The sequence below is a fragment of the Leptodactylus fuscus genome, chromosome 2 (genome assembly GCF_031893055.1).
Source record: "Leptodactylus fuscus isolate aLepFus1 chromosome 2, aLepFus1.hap2, whole genome shotgun sequence".
Taxonomy (NCBI): domain Eukaryota; kingdom Metazoa; phylum Chordata; class Amphibia; order Anura; family Leptodactylidae; genus Leptodactylus; species Leptodactylus fuscus.
In genome coordinates this window covers 215998475-216015818 of record NC_134266.1, presented here as the reverse complement: position 1 = coordinate 216015818, position 17344 = coordinate 215998475, and the positions used below count along the sequence as shown (strand labels likewise).

Sequence of the window (17344 nt, the reverse complement as noted above, 5' to 3'; positions counted from 1 at the left end):
AAGACTACAATGTCAGCCTCTAAATCCCCCATCTTCACCAGTGTTTCCCTCTTTCTACGTAACAAACATGGCGCCTGCTCGAGGCTCATCCCGCCTTAAAAGCGACTGCGTACACTCGCATCTTTCTGATTGGCTTTTGTAATCTCGCGATAATCACCATTACCTATCAGAGAACGGAGTGAAGCAAGAAGACGGGAACAGTGGCGTCGTTTAATTCGATGGTCCTTACTATGGCCAATCAGAGCGTTAGGGGGCGTGTCTAATGGAGTGATTCCTGGAGCAGCGCTCTCTTCTGTCTCAGTGTGAGAGGAGCGGCCGTGCAGGTAAAATGGCGGAGGCAGTAGGGCGTATGCTGAGTCGCTGAGTCACTAAGTCCTATGCAGGCAGCGCCAGCAGCCACATTACTATATGATGAATATGAGAGGCAGAGGCGTTCTGGACAGTTACATGTGTCTTCCGCCCTTGAAGTTTAATAAAAAGTCTTTGTGTCTGGAAAGTCTCTGAGGCTCCTTAAAGTATTGCTCCTTGTATCCTGCGGCTGCACGCACCTTGTGCAGGTGGCTGCTGCTAGTGCGGGCCTATGGCTTGTCCAGTGTCCTCCATACTATGCAATAAAGCTTTTATTCACTACATTAATCTGAGGACATGTCTGTGTAAAGCTTGTGTATGAGTGAGTCTGTATGTATATGAATATCTGTGTATTAGTGCTGATTATGTATAGAAATCTGTGTATTAGTGCTGATGATCAGTTGTATCTTTTTGTTGTTTTTCTTTATTATTTATTTAATCTGTCACCAGCTTTACAGATGAACAGAATTCGGATCCACGTCCTGCCCAGCAGAGGCCGCTTGACCCCTGTTCCAAGGACCTATGAAGCTTTGTCCTGCGCCTACACACACCGACCATGCTCTCAACCTCGTCTTGAAGGCTATGAGTTCTGCATCAAACACATTCTGGAGGACAGAAATGCCCCTTACAAGCAGTGCAGCTATGTCTCCAGTAAGAACAGCCGGCGCTGCAGCAGTGCTGCTCCTAAACCTGATAAAAAGGATGGGTAAGGAGGAATGTTCCTATTGTCAGCATCTGTCCACTTGGTATTATCCGTGTATTGCAGGTTTGTGTTGGCTCAGTTTAGGGACAGAACCAATCTGTTCAGTGTTTACATTCATTGATCAAAAATGTTTTAAGCAGAAGACATTTGGAGAGGTTTAATATTTTATGTTGATTGAAAACAGGCACATTTGTTTTTTGATTCTCTTATTGTTTAATAACTCTGCTGCAGGGGAGATAGAAATTATTCGACTGTGATGTTCAAAGTGGCAGCAAAGTTCTTTACTTTGTAGTCTTGACTTAACATATTCTGTTCACAGTATTTATCCCTCAAACTGCTCAGTTCTGTATTATAGATTATAAGCAAGTGCATGTCATGTGACCAGCAATGAGTCTGTCTTACTAGACAAATAGAGAAATAGACTTCCTGTCCACACGTGAGAAGCTGTGTCAGAGGCTCATTTTTAGTAACATGATGTGGCTGAGAAAAGTGGGGGCGAGAGAAGAAATTTCAATTATGCCCGAATTGGTGCAGTAGCCTCTAATGAAGGATGTAAAGCATTGAACTTGTTGAAGGTTGTGAAAGGTCTTCTTGAAGACAAACCTGTATAGGTGAAAATTGCATGGATTATAATCCCAAGATTCAGGGTATTGCTGGTTACTATTGGAAATGCTGAGTAGATGTTTCATAAGACACGTGTGAGCAGATACTTCTATAGGGGGTCTATTTGTTTTCTGATCAGTGCCTTACAAAAGCATGGCTCTTTCTGAAATGTGCTGGTGTAACAAGTGAGTTCTATCTTCTCATATTATCTTTTCTGTTACTTTACAGAGTTTCTTTCTGTGCAGAACATGCCCGTAGAAATGCCCTTGCTCTCCAGGCTCAAATTAAGAAATCAAACCCAGGACCAACTAGCGAGTCTTTATTATACCAGTTAAGTTCATATGCCCGGGGAGATCTGGGTACCCAAACCCAAGAAAACAGCAGGAGTGAAGCCAGTCGGATCCTGGGTATGTGTGTTCTCTGTGCGTTGCATCTTTTTTTCTTATTATTGAAATGTCTTACATCTAAATGTGCACATAGGAGTATGCAAAAGGTGTATAATAGGAAACCTGTACTAAGGCCCTTCCTAATGACTTTACCATGTAAACAATCGCATGAATAAATGTTCAGGCACGTACAATCCCAATAATTGGTCCATGTAAACTACTGAAGACTGAAGTGGGCATTTTCCAAACTTTAGCAATAAAAAAAAAAAGTTACTAGTGTTTATAAAAAGCAATGTGTGCTTTTTTTTTTTTTTTTTTTTTTTTTAAATTTGCCAAATAAAATGTGTGAACTAAAAATATGAATTTGTGTTTGTAATGGAAGGCTAAACCTTAAAGGGAGTCTCAGTAGTGAATTGTTAGAAAGCTTATCAACTTGCGCTGTAGAGGTCTTTCTATGATTTCCAAATATGCCACAGTTCGGCTTTTGGACTCCATTTTCATGTAATCGCTCTCTAAATCATGAAGTCTAGAGCTAAGTCACAGCCCCAAATCACTTTTTTTTTTCCTATCTGCTTTACATGAAAACGGTCCTCCGAAGCTGAATGAAAAGCATATTTGAAAACTGTAAAATCACCTTTACAAGGTACTGAGATTATGTTTATAACCAATTTACTGCTGACAGATCCCTTTTCATACATACATCCCATCTGAGGCAATTTCAGACTATATTTTATTTTTGTCTAAGGCCAGTTCACATCTGCATTCGGGGATTCCGTTCTCTTCTTTGCATGAAAAATGCAGAGTGAAAAGTTCTGCAAGCAGCATTTTTTTGTGCAGAAACCACATGGACCCCAATATAGTCTATGGGGTCCATGGGTTTCCTAAGGTAACCGCTTTTTTTATGCGGGTTAGGTTTCCATTCGGGAGGTCCCCAAGCAGACCTCTGAATGCAAACTCATGCCCAGATGTGAATCGGGGCCTTACTGTGCAATCCATGTGTCATTGGCTTATATTTGTAAGCCATATCTTTATTACCAAATCTGGTTGCTGTGAAAATGTTGTATAAGAGCTGGAAAAGTTTTTTGTATTGGGACAGCACAATTCAGCTGCAGTTTTGAAAAATCTTTAATATTTTGTCACTTAGATGAGGACAGCTACAGTGATAGTGACCATGAGGCAGTAACAGTGGATCAGACCTGGATGGGAGATCTTGATAGTGAAGCAGACAGTCTGGACAGTGATCAAGAGGACCCTCTGAAGTAAGTCTCTGCTATTTTTAATGTGTGCATATGCAAAAATATGGTTATATTTTCATTAGCAATATCAAGTTTTTAGCAGATTAGTCTATAACTAATAAAACTTGCCGAAAGTAGTATAAAATTAACTTTGTACGGTCACTGTCTGTCTTAGTCTTACTGGTAGGCATAAAGCAACACAGCCAAGCAGTGTGTCTCAGAAAGGAGCGTTGAAGGATTCAGTGATGGGCTTTCTGTTAAGGCGCCTTGGCATTCAGTCCCACTGCCTCTCTGGTTGCTGCTGTGAAAGTAGTAGCATTGAATTTGTTGGTATCAAAAAATATTTTTTTACTGCTGGAGAACAAGAACTCAGGTCTTTGCTCTTCTCCATTGGGGGCAGGGGGGAGATGATCTCTGTGTCATTATGTCACTCATATTATACCTCTTTACAGGTTATGCAACTTTGTGTATACTTTGTACAATTTCAGCTGTTTGAATATATCTTTGGTTGTCTTATTAAACAGTAAAATGGCAGGAGTTTACTTTGGGTGTAGGAATTACTGTTAAAGGGGCTCTATCAGCAAAATTATGCTGTATGAGCCCCACATATGCGTGAATAGGCTATTCAGGCATATGTGGGGCTCATACAACATAATTTTGCTGACAGAGTGCCTTTAATACTCCTTTCTGCTTTTACATTGTAGGCATGCAGGAGTTTACACTGCTGAAGAAGTGACTCTTATAATGCGTGAGAAGCTCATTCGACTCCAGTCTTTGTACATTGATCAGTTCAAGAGACTGCAGCACTTGCTAAAGGAAAAAAAAAGAAACTACTTGCACAATGTAAAGATGGAGCATGAAACCATTGGTATGTATTTCTTCCACTAACTACAAGCCACTGCCGTCAGTAGATAAAACTTTCTTGCTTAAAAAAAAAAAAAAAAAAATGCCAATCTCCCTGTCCATTGACTACGCTACTGGACGCTCAGGTTTCTGAGGCCATTGTGCACGTTACAATGCACAACAAATTATAAGTCAGACTGCATATAATTTATTACATTCTTGTTTATTTTTAGCTTGTTCTGGTGGTCAGTATCTTGTCTCTCCCTTACCCTAGGGAGTAGCCTCCTCACTGGGCCAGAAGGAGTCTCCTCTAAAGAGCGTGACAACTTGAAGAAACTGAAAGCATTACGTCGCTATAGAAAACGATATGGAGTGGAGGCTCTTTTACATCGGCAACTGAAAGAACGTCGTATGTTAGCCACAGAAGGTGGATCCCAACAGGTAAGTTGCTTTTTACATTTCTTCTGCAGCATCAGAAACTACAAATGAAAATGTGTTGTACAATGAGTCTTTGTATTATGTCAAAGGCATTGGTCATGCTAAGAGTATTCCCATTTTAAGGGTTGAAACTGTCTTAAGCTGCCTGAATTATTTTACCCAATACATGGATTTATTTAGTTCTGTTTTTCAGATAAAATGCTCTCCTTGGTGTATACAGATATCTAGCTTCAGTGGTCAGTTTGGTGAGGTCACTCCTTTTTTTCTGGCCTTCTATATTCTATATTCTCTATTCTTCATTGTGATTGACGGCTAATAGAGCCTTCTGTCAGCGCTTAAAATTGCATTTGGCTGTAAAATAGTGCTTGAACATAGCCTCTGTTATAGCGATATGTAAACGTGCAGTTTATTGCTGGGAGCACTGTCCAGACCTGTACAGCACAGAGGTTAATACAACCCACCAACTTGTCACTGAAACCAAGAAGTGGAGAGGAGACAGGAGAGCAAGTGAAACCCTGAGATGGGAAAATCCTCTAATTTGTGCCATCCCACACTAGGTGGCTTGGGAGCTGACGTATTTATAAAATAATAACTATAAGGTTTTAAATATTCTTTTACTCTTAGACTTTGACATGTGATTTCAGTCTATCTGAGATGAGCAGGCCCTTAATCAAGGCTCATGGCTTGTTGTAGCTGTGGGTTTCAAGCAGGCGCCAATATGAACTCTTCCTGTGGTCTGTTAGTTGTGCCATTGACATTATTTAGGCAAAACTAATTCAGTTGGAAGAGACAAATTCCTTCTTAATTGTAATGTCTTGTATGTCCATATCTATTGGCAATAATGTATTTTGATGGTCTTTTGTTGTAGATGTTTTGAAACTTAAAATTTGGTTCTCTTAATACAGGCTCACACAACAAGATCCAGTCAACGTTGCCTTGCCTTTGTTGAAGATGTGCGCTGTTCTAATCCAAGTCTTCCTATGAGCAGACACTGCTTGTCACGTATCCTTTGCTTTGTGGTAAAATATATTACTATTACACTTTATAGATTGAAAGTCCAATAGCTTCCTAGATTTGCATGCATTGCAAGAAAAACCTGTTTACCACGGAAGAGACAGTACATGTCTGTTTAGACATGTAGCGTGTGTCACTTTAAGGGTGCATTCAGACTACGTAACGCCGGGCGTGTATGAGAGCCGTACACGCCGGCATTACGGCAGACTGCCGAACACTTCCCATTCACTTCAATGGGAGCGCTCGTAATAGCGGCGTTTACGAGCGCTCCCATTGAAGTGAATGGGAAGTGTTCGGCAGTCTGCCGTAATGCCGGCGTGTACGGCTCTCATACACGCCCGGCGTTACGTAGTCTGAATGCACCCTAAGTGATCTGAGATGACCAGTTTTGAGTTTTTCAGATCTTTATTAGATCGGTGGGCTAGCTTAGGTAGGATTAAAGGGGTACTCCAATCTCAAGTATCCGATCTATACTGCTAGCTTATATAAATTCAAGAGTTTTCCTAATTACATTTCTTTAGCAATGCTGCTTTGTTTGCCTGCTATGTTAGATTAGTCTTCCCATAGTTTACACTTTATTTACATGGTTCACCTGTAATAAATTTATCAGATACATCCTGTATCTGATAAAACAGGATGGATGATGTGAGTCGCTGCTCTCTGAGCTTATCTACAGCTCCAAAATCAGGACAATCTATTCAGCTAATTGCAGTTTTCTGATAAAGGCTTGGATCTGCATTTGTTAGATTTGTAGTAATCATAAAAATCTCTCGTGGTAAAGGCAAAGTTTCTATTCATTGTGATAGTCTCCTGTTCATCCAATAGTCAAAACCATTACCCTAGCTTGCTGAAGAATACAGGAAGTGAGAAGAGACAGCAAGCAAAGCTGCTGAAACAAGGGAGATGGTGGGGAAAAACCCTTTTAATCTCTCTATCCCTTAAATGGTCGCTAACTTTTCAGACAACTTAGTCTCATTTTATAGGTCATGTGATTCTGGATCAATATGCAGTGCAACTTTTAATTAAAAATGTTGCTGCTTTTTGCCTTAAAAACCTCTAAAAGTTCCTGCCACTAGGTGTCTCCCTTTTAGGGCTCGTTCACACGGAGTAAACGCGCCGCGCATTGTGGCGCGTGTACGCCGCGTTTTTTACGGTGCGGCGTAATCGCGCACCGTAAAAAAACGCGGCGTAAACGCGCCACAATGCGCGGCGCGTTTACTCCGTGTGAACGAGCCCTTAAGCTAATTTAGTTTACTGTATTCCTACCAGGGAAGTATTTATTATGGTTGTATAGTGCTACCCTATTCTGCAGTGCTTTATAGACAATGACAGTCACTGTCCCATATAGGGCTCACAGTCTACATTCCCTATCAGTATGTCTTTGGAGTACACTAAAGGAGTTAATTGTAAGGAATAATTTTACATGGCTGTCTGGAATTTATCACTTTGCCTATTGCTTAAACCATACGGTGTGTCAGCTGTCTATTCCACTATCCAACATGTAAATTAGCTGTTCCTTAATTCAGTCTTAACAGATATTTGTCAAGACAGTAACCAAGTTCTTTTCAAGATGTGTGCTGGGTCTGAAGAAGTTCCTTGTAATAAAACTCTACCAGTGAGCCTGTCTGAGGAGCCCTGTTGCCCTCTTCACTACAGTTTACCATCACCAATGTACAAGTCTGAGCCAGTACTGCCTGTAGCAGAACCAATGGATGTTGCTCCTATGGAACTATACTTGAGCACAGCTGAGCTGCAGCCTACTGAGAACTTGCCCCTTGAATTCAGTGATGTAAGTTCTATGGGGGAGAAAAAAAAAATCAGTTTTGTGTTCAGTACAGATTTTTTATTTTTTCCCCAATTGCTTTCCTTCCTTAGGACCTTGATGTTGTAGGCGATGGAATGCAGTGTCCTCCATCTCCTCTCCTCTTTGATCCCTCTGCTGATATGGCCTTAAATGATGTTTCAAAAACACCACTAGAAATACTTGCAGATGAAGGTGAACAGACCATTGGTGACACACTGACCACTGACTCCTTGGGATCAACAGGACAGGTATATTGTGTGTTTAAAAAATTGACCTCTATCCTTTTCTAGACTGCATGGCATGAGATGGTACCAGACACAAAGACAGCTCCCAAACAAGGCAGTGCCTTAAAGGGGGGTTGTGCAGGAAAACATGGCTGCTTTCTTCTGTGGAAATTGCGTCTTTATTAGAGATGATCGAACACTGTTCGGATCAGCCGTTCCAAACAGCACGCTCCCATAGAAATGAATGGAAGCACCTGACACGGCGACCGGCCGCCGGCAAAGTGTACGTGCCAGGTGCTTCCATTCATTTCTATGGGAGCGTGCTGTTCAGAACAGCTGATCCGAACAGTGTTCGCTCATCTGTAGTCTTCATTGAATTAGTGAATTAGTTATCAAACCTACAGAACCTACAGATTAAAAAACTTCAAATTGTTTCCTTAGAACATATTAAAGTACGGTAGATAAACATATACATTGCGTATTTGTCACTGAACACACTCAGTCTAATATACATATAAAAATATTTTAGCCATATTGTGAATGCCATAATGAGCGGGGGGATCAAGAACCAATCAATCAAGAACCAAACTGCAGGGGTTTTGGGTTTTTTTTTGGTTCTGCCACCCCCTTATAAAAGAAAATCTTGCAGTTTTTCTCCAGTTCCACCCTATTCTGAATTTTTAAAGCTTCATTGTAAATTGCATGTAATATTAAATGGTGGTATTGCAAAGTACAATGTGCCCCATAAAAGCTAAGCCCTCATATTGCTCTGAAAGGAAAATTTTAAATGTTAGGACTTTTGGCAGACAGGGAGCCAAAAATGTTATTGGTAAACTGGCTGCAATGGGAAGGGGTAAACTCTCCAGTCATTGCCCTGAATCAAGGCTGGTGGCTTGCTGTAGCTGCTGGTTTCAAACAGGAGCAAAAAGGAACGACTTCCGGTGGTCTGTTGGCTGGACAGGATTCATATGTGGCCAAGCCAATTCAGTTGGAAGAGACAATGCGTGTGCTGTTTGTGATGAGTGCATCAGACTACAACCTTTTGTCTAATACTTTTTTTTATTTATTTTTTTTAATTCACTGTTTCAGAGTCAAATTCAGTCAGCAGATACCTCTCCACAACTCACTGAACCGATTAGTGATGAGGCATTGACCCCAGCGCCATCAGCAGCCAATGGAAGTACAGACGGAGCCACCTTCACCTGAATTTTGTGCTAGAAACTTAACCTATTTTTTATTTACACGATGACTTTCCAATCCCTTTCATTTGGAAACTTTAGAAATGCTATGTGGTCTTACTAAAACTGTTTTATTTTTACAGCAATAAAGTAATATGTACCGGCTGTTCTGTAGACGCATTGAAAATGGGTAAATGTTAAGATCATTTTTACTAACTAGTTGTTAGGGATTCACGTGGCTTAGTGAATATTTACTTTTGAATACTTACATGGTATGCGCCATTTGAGGCAGTATACAGCTGGTACAAAGGGTGGTCCCAGGCATTGTACTTGATGTGGCTATAGAAGCATTCAGACCCTGGCTACTGGTGCTTTCACTTCTCTGTAAGTGATACACTGGATTTTCAGCTATATTTCATTACTGACATGTGTACCATAGGTTTGTCACCACGATGCTAGAGCCACATAAGTTAAATAGTCTGGCACTGTTAAGAAACAAGAATGCATCATGCCACTAATTCAAAGGGGTTGTCTGGGGACTTGAATTTACCTTGCCACAATTTTCTGAATCTACCTGGGGGTTCCAGGCTGTTTCTGACACCTGGTCACTTGATCAGAACCAGCCCCCATCCCAAGGGTTTCTCAGTCACCATATCACAAGGGCTGGTTCCAATCGCAAGAGCAGGTCCAGTGTTATAAACCCTGGAGGTAGTGAGATAAAGGGGTTAGGGAATGCAGCAGCTAATGGAAAGTTTCAAAAATTAAAATGGTCGGAGTTTTTGGGTACAGTAGTTGCTGGGAAAGTGGAGGGGGGGGTGTGGTTGTCTCTCCCTTCCCTGAGCTTGAGGACTGGGAATGCTGTGTATCACTGTAATGTGCTCTATGCCTCTTCACAATATACATTTATATACTAAATATACCAGGGCAAAACATAAAGGTCGATATTCAAAATAATATTAAACCATGCCAAATGAAGGTACTACCAAGCAAAGAATGTAAAAAAAAAAAAAATACTAAAGTTTATTGAAATATCAATGCATGAAAAACGGGGGAAGGGAAACACAGCCAGATGAATATACGGTACATATAGGAAAGTGTGATGTTAATAGGTATTATAGGCGAAAGAGTTGAAAACAAAATAAATGTGAACCTCATGCAATTCATGTAGCAATTGTCTCTAAAATATATAAGCAATGTAGCCATCCAAACGATATCAGATGCAAGACTATCACATACATGCATATTATTTTTTTTAAAAAATCCTTAATAACAAACAAAGATTATGGCGTCAGAGTATCCTACCATGTATTAGAAGCTGCCCAAAATGGGTGACTTTAGCTGCACCTGCGCGTTTTTCAAAGTGCAGCTTTTCTACTGCAGATTTCTTTCTGCAATGTTTAGATGGGATTATCCAGAATACCATTTGCTTTGTGGGTACTGTAAAACGCAGCAAATTTTTTTTTGAGGAGGGGACGACTACAACAGTCTTAAGGGGCCCCCAGGTGTAGTATGTTGGTACTATACATTGCAGTGGGTTAGTCTGCCAGCAATTCTGCAATTGGCTAAGCTTATGTGCATTCATTGATTGTGGATGTTCACTTGCAAAAACTTGTGGCAAGGAAGTTAAGGCTAGGCTCACACCTGCGTTCGATCACCATACAGGGATTCCATCCCCCATTCCACTTGAAACATGCGAGCAGGAGTCTGTAAGTGTACTCCAGGAAGGGAAACCACAATGCAGGTGTGAACCTAGCATAAATAATACTGAATAGTTAATATGACATGACTAGTCTGGCCAATGTGTATGTAAATAAGGGTGGTGACACACAATGTACTTAAATATGCAGCTATGACTTCATAGTTATTATTAAAAACTATACCAAATTATACTTTGCTCCATTACTGCGCACCATCTGAATCACTTGCATTTCATGGAGAATCCTAACTTGTGAGCCTTGGTAATAGTTATAGGCTTATGGCAAGTAAAGGCTGATGGGATAAAACGTTCATATTTATACAAGTCACATAGGTTTCTGGTATTAAAATGTCATAAAGCATAACATCAGTCACTGTGTGTCCTGGGGCATTTTCGGACTGGATTCAGTGTATGGCTATACAGTGTGGATACAATTACTGTATATAAAGTATACTTGCCAATATATGTTTGACGGAAAAAGAAATACACAGACTGAATAGAAAGTTCCATCTGGTATCCTGTAACTGGGATATGTAGTTACATATTCATTATCATATATTCATATATACACGAAGCCTCACAGGGTTAATTTCAATGTGATTATATGGAATTCTTTTTCCCATTAATTACTCTCAAAGGCCACTAGGGTGCGCTAGCATTTTGAAAGTGTTATAACTAAGAGAAGCGAAACTCTTCTGCATCATGTTGAAGACTGTTGTATTTAGGATTTTGGCAGCTATACTACATAATATGCTACATGCTATCTAGTATGATGCAGTTTATTTATTTTTATGTATTTTTTTTGGATAAACCTCAGAGTGATGGGCATTCTTTTTTTCATAGTCAGGGCTGTCATTTGTATCATGTGATAGCGAATGTCATTAGGCTTAAGCCAGGACCCCACTGACAGTAGTCTCAGCAGTCATCGCCACATAGAGTAGCAGCATAGCAAACGTCACAGTTTGCCCAAAGCGGAATCACATCCACACATTGCAGAAAAATATGCACAGCACACATGCTGCAATTTCCAAAACCGTTGCGGTTTTGGAAATCGCAGCATGTCAATTATACCTAGCGAAATGCCGGTGGTTCCCTATAGGCATGATGGAAGCAGAAAGTCCACAGAGGTTTCCTTCTCTGAAAAGCACTGCAGGAAAGATCACGATGCGTTTCCTGCCGCGGTTTGCCTGCTATGTAGAGCCTTAGACGTAAACAGTTATAATCCACATTCTGCAGCTAAGTCTCTGTGCACACAACTGTATTTTTCATCCCTGTAATATTTTTTTTTTTTTCAGATTTTTAGGGGACTGTGAGCCTCACAACTCAGGACTAGTCCTGTTCCTTTCTGTTTTGCTGTCCTGGTTCACTGAACTGTATGGGTCTGCGAAAAGCACGGATGGCACATGGATGCAATTGGTTGTGTGTGTGTGTACCCTAAGGCTCATTCACTGAGAAGAAGATAGTCTTAACTGGGCAGTAGAGAAAAATGTATTGTAAAATACAGAGTAAATGAAGCACCTTACAGACAACCCCCGCCCCATCCCAACAGTGCTAGTTGACGTGTCAATCAGCTATATTTCACCTATTAGAGCAAACACTGTCCTTAGGAATCCCTTGTAAACAGGATATTCTCCAAAGCTTAGATCTATAAGCGGCTTGTACATCTAAGCTGCTTAATAAAATAACGTTTCGGGACCATGAAGGAAGTCTGGTGATTAAATAGTGACAGTGATGAGGTTTTGGTGAAACCATTGAAATATGATGGTCCTGGGTTGTGGTTGTGCATGATCATGGGACCTGAAGTAAGGCCACATTCCCACAACTGAGTTGCAAAATGGCGGTTAAAAAAAAGTCAATTTTTCATGACCATTTTGCACCTAGAAGGTGACTCTTCATGTATTCTCCATACATTCCAATGTATAGTGGGATCTGTGAAAACAGACATAAATAGAACATAACCTATATTTTGACAGTCCATTACATTAGACCGCCATAATAATGTTCATTTGAATAGCCCCCATTCAGAGACATTAGGGCACACTTATGAAGCTACCTGCGCCTTTACTTTTAATGTAAATTGCGCCTTTTTGTGGCCATTTTCTGCCCCACACTGCATTTATGAAGCATTTACACCTTTTTTCCAGATGTTATGTGACTTTGTGCCCGTGTATATAAAAACAAAACAAAACACTGTTTCCAGACGGAGAGGCCGCATACGGACACTAGCGGCTTGCTTTAAAAACCGATTCAAATGAATGGGATTTAAAACTGACCGCCGTCATGCTGTCCCCTATCCAGTTTCTCCAGGGATAAGGACGGAAACACAACAGATGGACAGGGGAACAAGTGTGAATGCCCCTTTATCTGCACAACATGTAACAAGGAGGTGCGCTGGCATCATATATAAACACCACAGTAAAACTAGTCTAAAATTTAAAAAAGGTGCACCTGCAAGAAAAATATAGCCAAAAATGGGGCAGATGATAAATATCCCCATTGAATTTAATGCTGCGGTCTGACAACTGTGACAAAGTGGATGACACGGCTGTTATTGATTGTTGTGTGAGTATAGCTTTAGAAGTATGGTATATAGGTGTGCGACCAGACAATTATGCAGTTGTCATGGACTATATTATGCTCAGTGACAACACTGAAGACATTAGTAATGTTACTTTTAGGATCCCCCCACTTGGGACTTGCTCCATTGCTGAATTTCCATCATGGTTGTCTGAACACTGCCCAGAATGGGTGATTTTAGCTGCATCTGGGCATTTTTGAAAGTGCAGCTTTTCCGCTGCAGATTTCTTTCTGCAATGTTTGGATGGAATTAGCCAGAATCGCATTCACTTTGCAGGTACTGTAAAACACAGCTTTGTTGGGGGGACATCAGTCTTAAGAGGCCCCCAGTTGCAGTTGGTACTATACATTGCTGTGGGTTAGTCACCAACTGCCAGTAATTCTGCAAGTGGCTAAGCTTATGTGTATTCATTGATTGTGGAGGTTTACTTGCAAAAAATTGCAGCAAGTTACAAGTTAAGGCTAGGTTCACACCTGCGTTCAATCACCATACAGGGATTCCATCCTCCATTCCACCTGAATCGTGAGCAGGAGTCCGCAAGTGGGCTCAAAAAACGGAAACCACAATGCAGGTCTGAACCTAGCGTAAGAAAGAATTAATAGTTAATGTTACATGACTGTCCGACCAAGGTGTATGACAATAAGGGTGGTGACACACAACGTACTTGGATGCGGATATGACTGCATCCGGTCCCTGAGCCGCCAGTGCTATGACTTCTTGATAAACAAATAAAACACTGATTAATTTGGCTTTATATCATTACCACAGAACTCTGTGGTCTGGAATGATATACAGCTAAAATAAATCCATGTTTCATGTCCTTTGACACCTGCAGCATTATATACCGCTAGAAAGCTGAGTGTGCGCTCAATTCAGTACTCTTTCATAGCCTTCTACTGTCAGAGAGGGCTTTCCTTACTGTCCAGTGATGACACTGAGCTTGAAGGCTCGCCCTTCTGACAGTGGAGGAATATCGGTGCCAAAACTAACGGCACTGATATCTTTCACATCGGGTCACATACTGTCAAAGCTGCACTGAATTCAGCCGTCTAGTGGTATATAACACCGCTGCAGTCAGAGGACATGAAAGACCCTCCATAATAAATGCAAATATGCAGAGAACTAGGTTCTCATTGTGCAGTAATCTATACCACTGAACCGGATGAGCCAGCAATATGGCTGCCAGCGTGTAAGTCACAAAACCCTTTCAGCAAAGAGACTTGTACTATTGGCACTTAGAGCAAATTGTTTTACTTTAGTCGGCTGAGCCCTGGTAGTTTTGACTCATGTTAATAAATGCAAATATGCAGAGAACTAGGATCTCTTTGTGCATTAATCTATACCAAATGTTATAGAAACATTTATAGAAAAGTAAATTGAAAGCAAACTTTCATTTATATTGTGGTAATTTTCCTTTTCTTTGCTAGTTATATTTAGTCCTCGTATAAACTGTGCTTTAGGCTTTGCAGCTGTTTAATCATGGCCTCAGATATCTATTATTATTAAGCGCCAACCAGTCGCTTGCCGTTCATGGCGGCCATATGAAAAGTGTTTTCCACAAAGCTCTTGTTGGGGTCTTCAGGCTTCTCAATGGTGTGTTCCTGATTTATGTGATTGCAGCCAGCCATTTCCTTTTGGCCTTTCATTCTTAGTCTTTTATAGTAAATATCTCCATAATGAGCCTTAGTCTGATCATGTCTGCTCCAAGTGAAAGGTCAGGCTTCATTTGGTGGGGGATCTATGTGTTTGTCATCCATGCTAGTCTCAAAAGTCGCCAACATCAGAGTTCAAAGGCAGCAAAACTATTGATGGGGCTCTGACTCTGGAGACTCGCTGAGCGGCTGCTCGCTTACTGGGGCGTATTTATCAAGTTGTGTGCACAGGATTTGTCTTTCTTTTGCACATTTTTCCATGAGAATTACACAAGGCTCATTGCTTTGTGTTTTTGACAGTGGCCGACATGTTTTATATGGAGTCACATTTTAAAAAGGAACAATTGCATTACACTACACGAGTGGTGAAAAAAATCTACTTCTGAGAAATTTTCTGCAGATCTTGGTGGGTAAGAAGGATGTTGGGTTTCGACATCTCTCATTCTTTGTTTTTAGGGAAGTAAGCCATTTTTTGGCAGTAACTTAATCTCCTATCCCGACTGTAGTTAGAATACATACTTACTTAGGTTAGCTTGCATGTGTATGGGGGATGTAAGTATGAATGTCTGCCCCATCTGCCCTAGTTTAATATCCCCCTTCATCTGCCCCAGTTTAGTATCCCTTCAACTGCCACCAGCTTAATGTCCCCCTTCATCTGCTCCCCGTTTATTGTCCCCTCTTCATCAGCCACCAGTTTAATTGCCCCCTTCATCAGCCATCAGTTTAATTGCCCCCTTCATCTGCCCTCATTCATCTGCGCCTTTATCTTCTTAGGGTAAGTTAACATGGAGGAAATTCCACCCAGATTCTGCCTCCCATTGTTTTTAATGGAATGCGGAGATCACAGCAGGACCCTGAAAAGATAAGTGTCATGTTCAATCTTGCCGTAGATTCTGCGCCTCGAGACTCCCTGCTGTTTCAACCCATTCACCTAGGCTCAATCTGCAGCTGAAAGCCGCAACGGAATGATGATACTCTACATTGGCATCCCATCGCGGGAAGCCCATGATCGGAAAACGTTAACAGAAAATTAAGAGGAATTTGAACTTACCCTTAGGCTTAGGACTTATGTTGCAGGTTCTTTTTTTTTGTTGTTGAAGATTTTGCTGCTTGTGGGTTGTTTTTTTTTTGTTTTTTTTTTTCTCCAGCCAAAGCTAAAAGTGGATTTAGCAGAAGGAAGAAATGCTTCCTTTATGTTTCCTATTCTATGCAAGAAACCAAAATAAATGCAGCTTCTCCATAACGTGTGGCCTTAGCCACAACTCTGTGCCTGACTGGATTAATACTGAAGACAGAACTCCTACAGTGAAAGGGGTTATGTGGGGGATGGCTGAAAGTTTTGTCTGTCTCCTCTGCTGATAATCTGACTCGAGTGACCAATCCCGTTATATTCCATGTACAAGCAGCAGGAGCAGAGAGGGGTCAGTCATGTGACCCAGAGTCAGAAAGGCAGAATAACAAGACTTCTGGTCCACCGCATTGCTGTGAGAATGTAAGCATCTCCGTGGGCGTAAAGGGGACCAGGGTGTATATTACTAACTTTCCTGATATGGAGTAGTGAGACCACTGCACAAAAATATTATTCACCACATGGAATGTCTAAATGCATCTTTAGGGGTTAGGATCTGTTTACACCATATTTTGGAAGTACTCCAGATGCATACGCTATGGATCCAAAGGGTGCCAAAATAGAGTCCTTTGTTCCGGCCTGTATAGGTTGGTATGCCCATTTTACTGCTTAATAAATCCTGCTGCACATTCTCAAATAAGTATACTACACAGTCTGCTTGTTTTTTCTAAATGGCCTTGCATACAATTTCTTACATTGTGCACATCCCCCCCCCCCGTCCCGGATTCTGTGGGACAGTCCCGGATTGTGGGTTCTGTCCCGTGGTCCCGGTCAGTGACAGGTATGTACCAGATTCAGCTATCTGTCTGGAGAGGACGCAGATGAGTTGAATACAATGCTTCATCACTGTTTCCCCCTCTGCATACGCCTGCCCCAAGAGTGGTAGATGCGATGTGATGTCGTTACAAACATCACGCCTGCAGTACCATATACACTCCAGGAGAAGAGACAGAACAGCAGCGGAGTGAGGAGAGGTGAGTATCAGTGAGTTTATTATGTTTGGGGGGGGGGGGCATTAAACTGGGGCAGATGAATAGGGGCAATTAAACTGGGGGCATATGAAGGGGACATTTAACTGGTGGCTGAGGAAGGGGGGCAATTAAATTTGGGCATTTGAAGGAGAGCATTTAAATTGGGGGCAGATGAAGGGGACATTAAGCTGCTTACAGATGAAAGGACATTAAACTGGTGGCAGATGAAGGGGGCAATTAAACTGGTGGCAGGTGAAGGGGGCAATTAAACTGGTGGCTGATGAAGGGGCAATTAAACTGGTGGCAGATGAAGGGGGACGTTAAACTGGCGGCAAATGAAGGGAGACATTAAACTGAGAACAACTGGAGGAGAACATAAAACTGTGGGGGTAACTGGAGGGGAACATGTCTACCTCTAGTTTGCCCTAGTTTAATGTCCCCTTCTGGCTACCCCAACGGTTTAATGTCTCCCTATAGCTATGCCAGTTTAATGTCCCCATCTAGTTGCCCCCAGCTTAAACTTCATACTATGGAGCACTTGG

General features: G+C 41.4%; 1 protein-coding gene and 2 non-coding genes across 3 annotated transcripts; all 3 read left to right on the top strand.

Annotated features, from left to right (window-relative positions):
• The first annotated feature begins 264 nt into the window (after window positions 1-264).
• KANSL2 (KAT8 regulatory NSL complex subunit 2) lies at window positions 265-8960 on the top strand. The gene is made up of 10 exons (XM_075265525.1): window positions 265-323; window positions 799-1054; window positions 1883-2061; window positions 3185-3299; window positions 3980-4143; window positions 4393-4559; window positions 5462-5558; window positions 7106-7359; window positions 7446-7622; window positions 8688-8960. The coding sequence occupies exons 2-10, from the start codon at window positions 807-809 to the stop codon at window positions 8802-8804; spliced, it is 1518 nt and encodes a 505-aa protein (XP_075121626.1). The 5' UTR covers window positions 265-323; window positions 799-806; the 3' UTR covers window positions 8805-8960.
• Window positions 5216-5351, top strand: LOC142196394 (small nucleolar RNA SNORA2/SNORA34 family). The gene has a single exon (XR_012715225.1). It is a non-coding gene; the product is annotated as a small nucleolar RNA SNORA2/SNORA34 family (small nucleolar RNA).
• On the top strand, window positions 8467-8601 carry LOC142196393 (small nucleolar RNA SNORA2/SNORA34 family). Its single transcript, XR_012715224.1, has one exon. It is a non-coding gene; the product is annotated as a small nucleolar RNA SNORA2/SNORA34 family (small nucleolar RNA).
• Window positions 8961-17344: the final 8384 nt, after the last annotated feature.

Excerpts from the sequence above, each read along its gene's own strand:
- KANSL2 (XM_075265525.1), top strand. The coding sequence starts at position 807 with ATGAACAGAATTCGGATCCACGTCCTGCCCAGCAGAGGCCGCTTGACC. Across the intron at positions 4,144-4,392 it reads GATGGAGCATGAAACCATTG|GGAGTAGCCTCCTCACTGGG; the intron begins GTATGTATTTCT and ends CCCTTACCCTAG. Across the intron at positions 7,623-8,687 it reads CCTTGGGATCAACAGGACAG|AGTCAAATTCAGTCAGCAGA; the intron begins GTATATTGTGTG and ends TCACTGTTTCAG.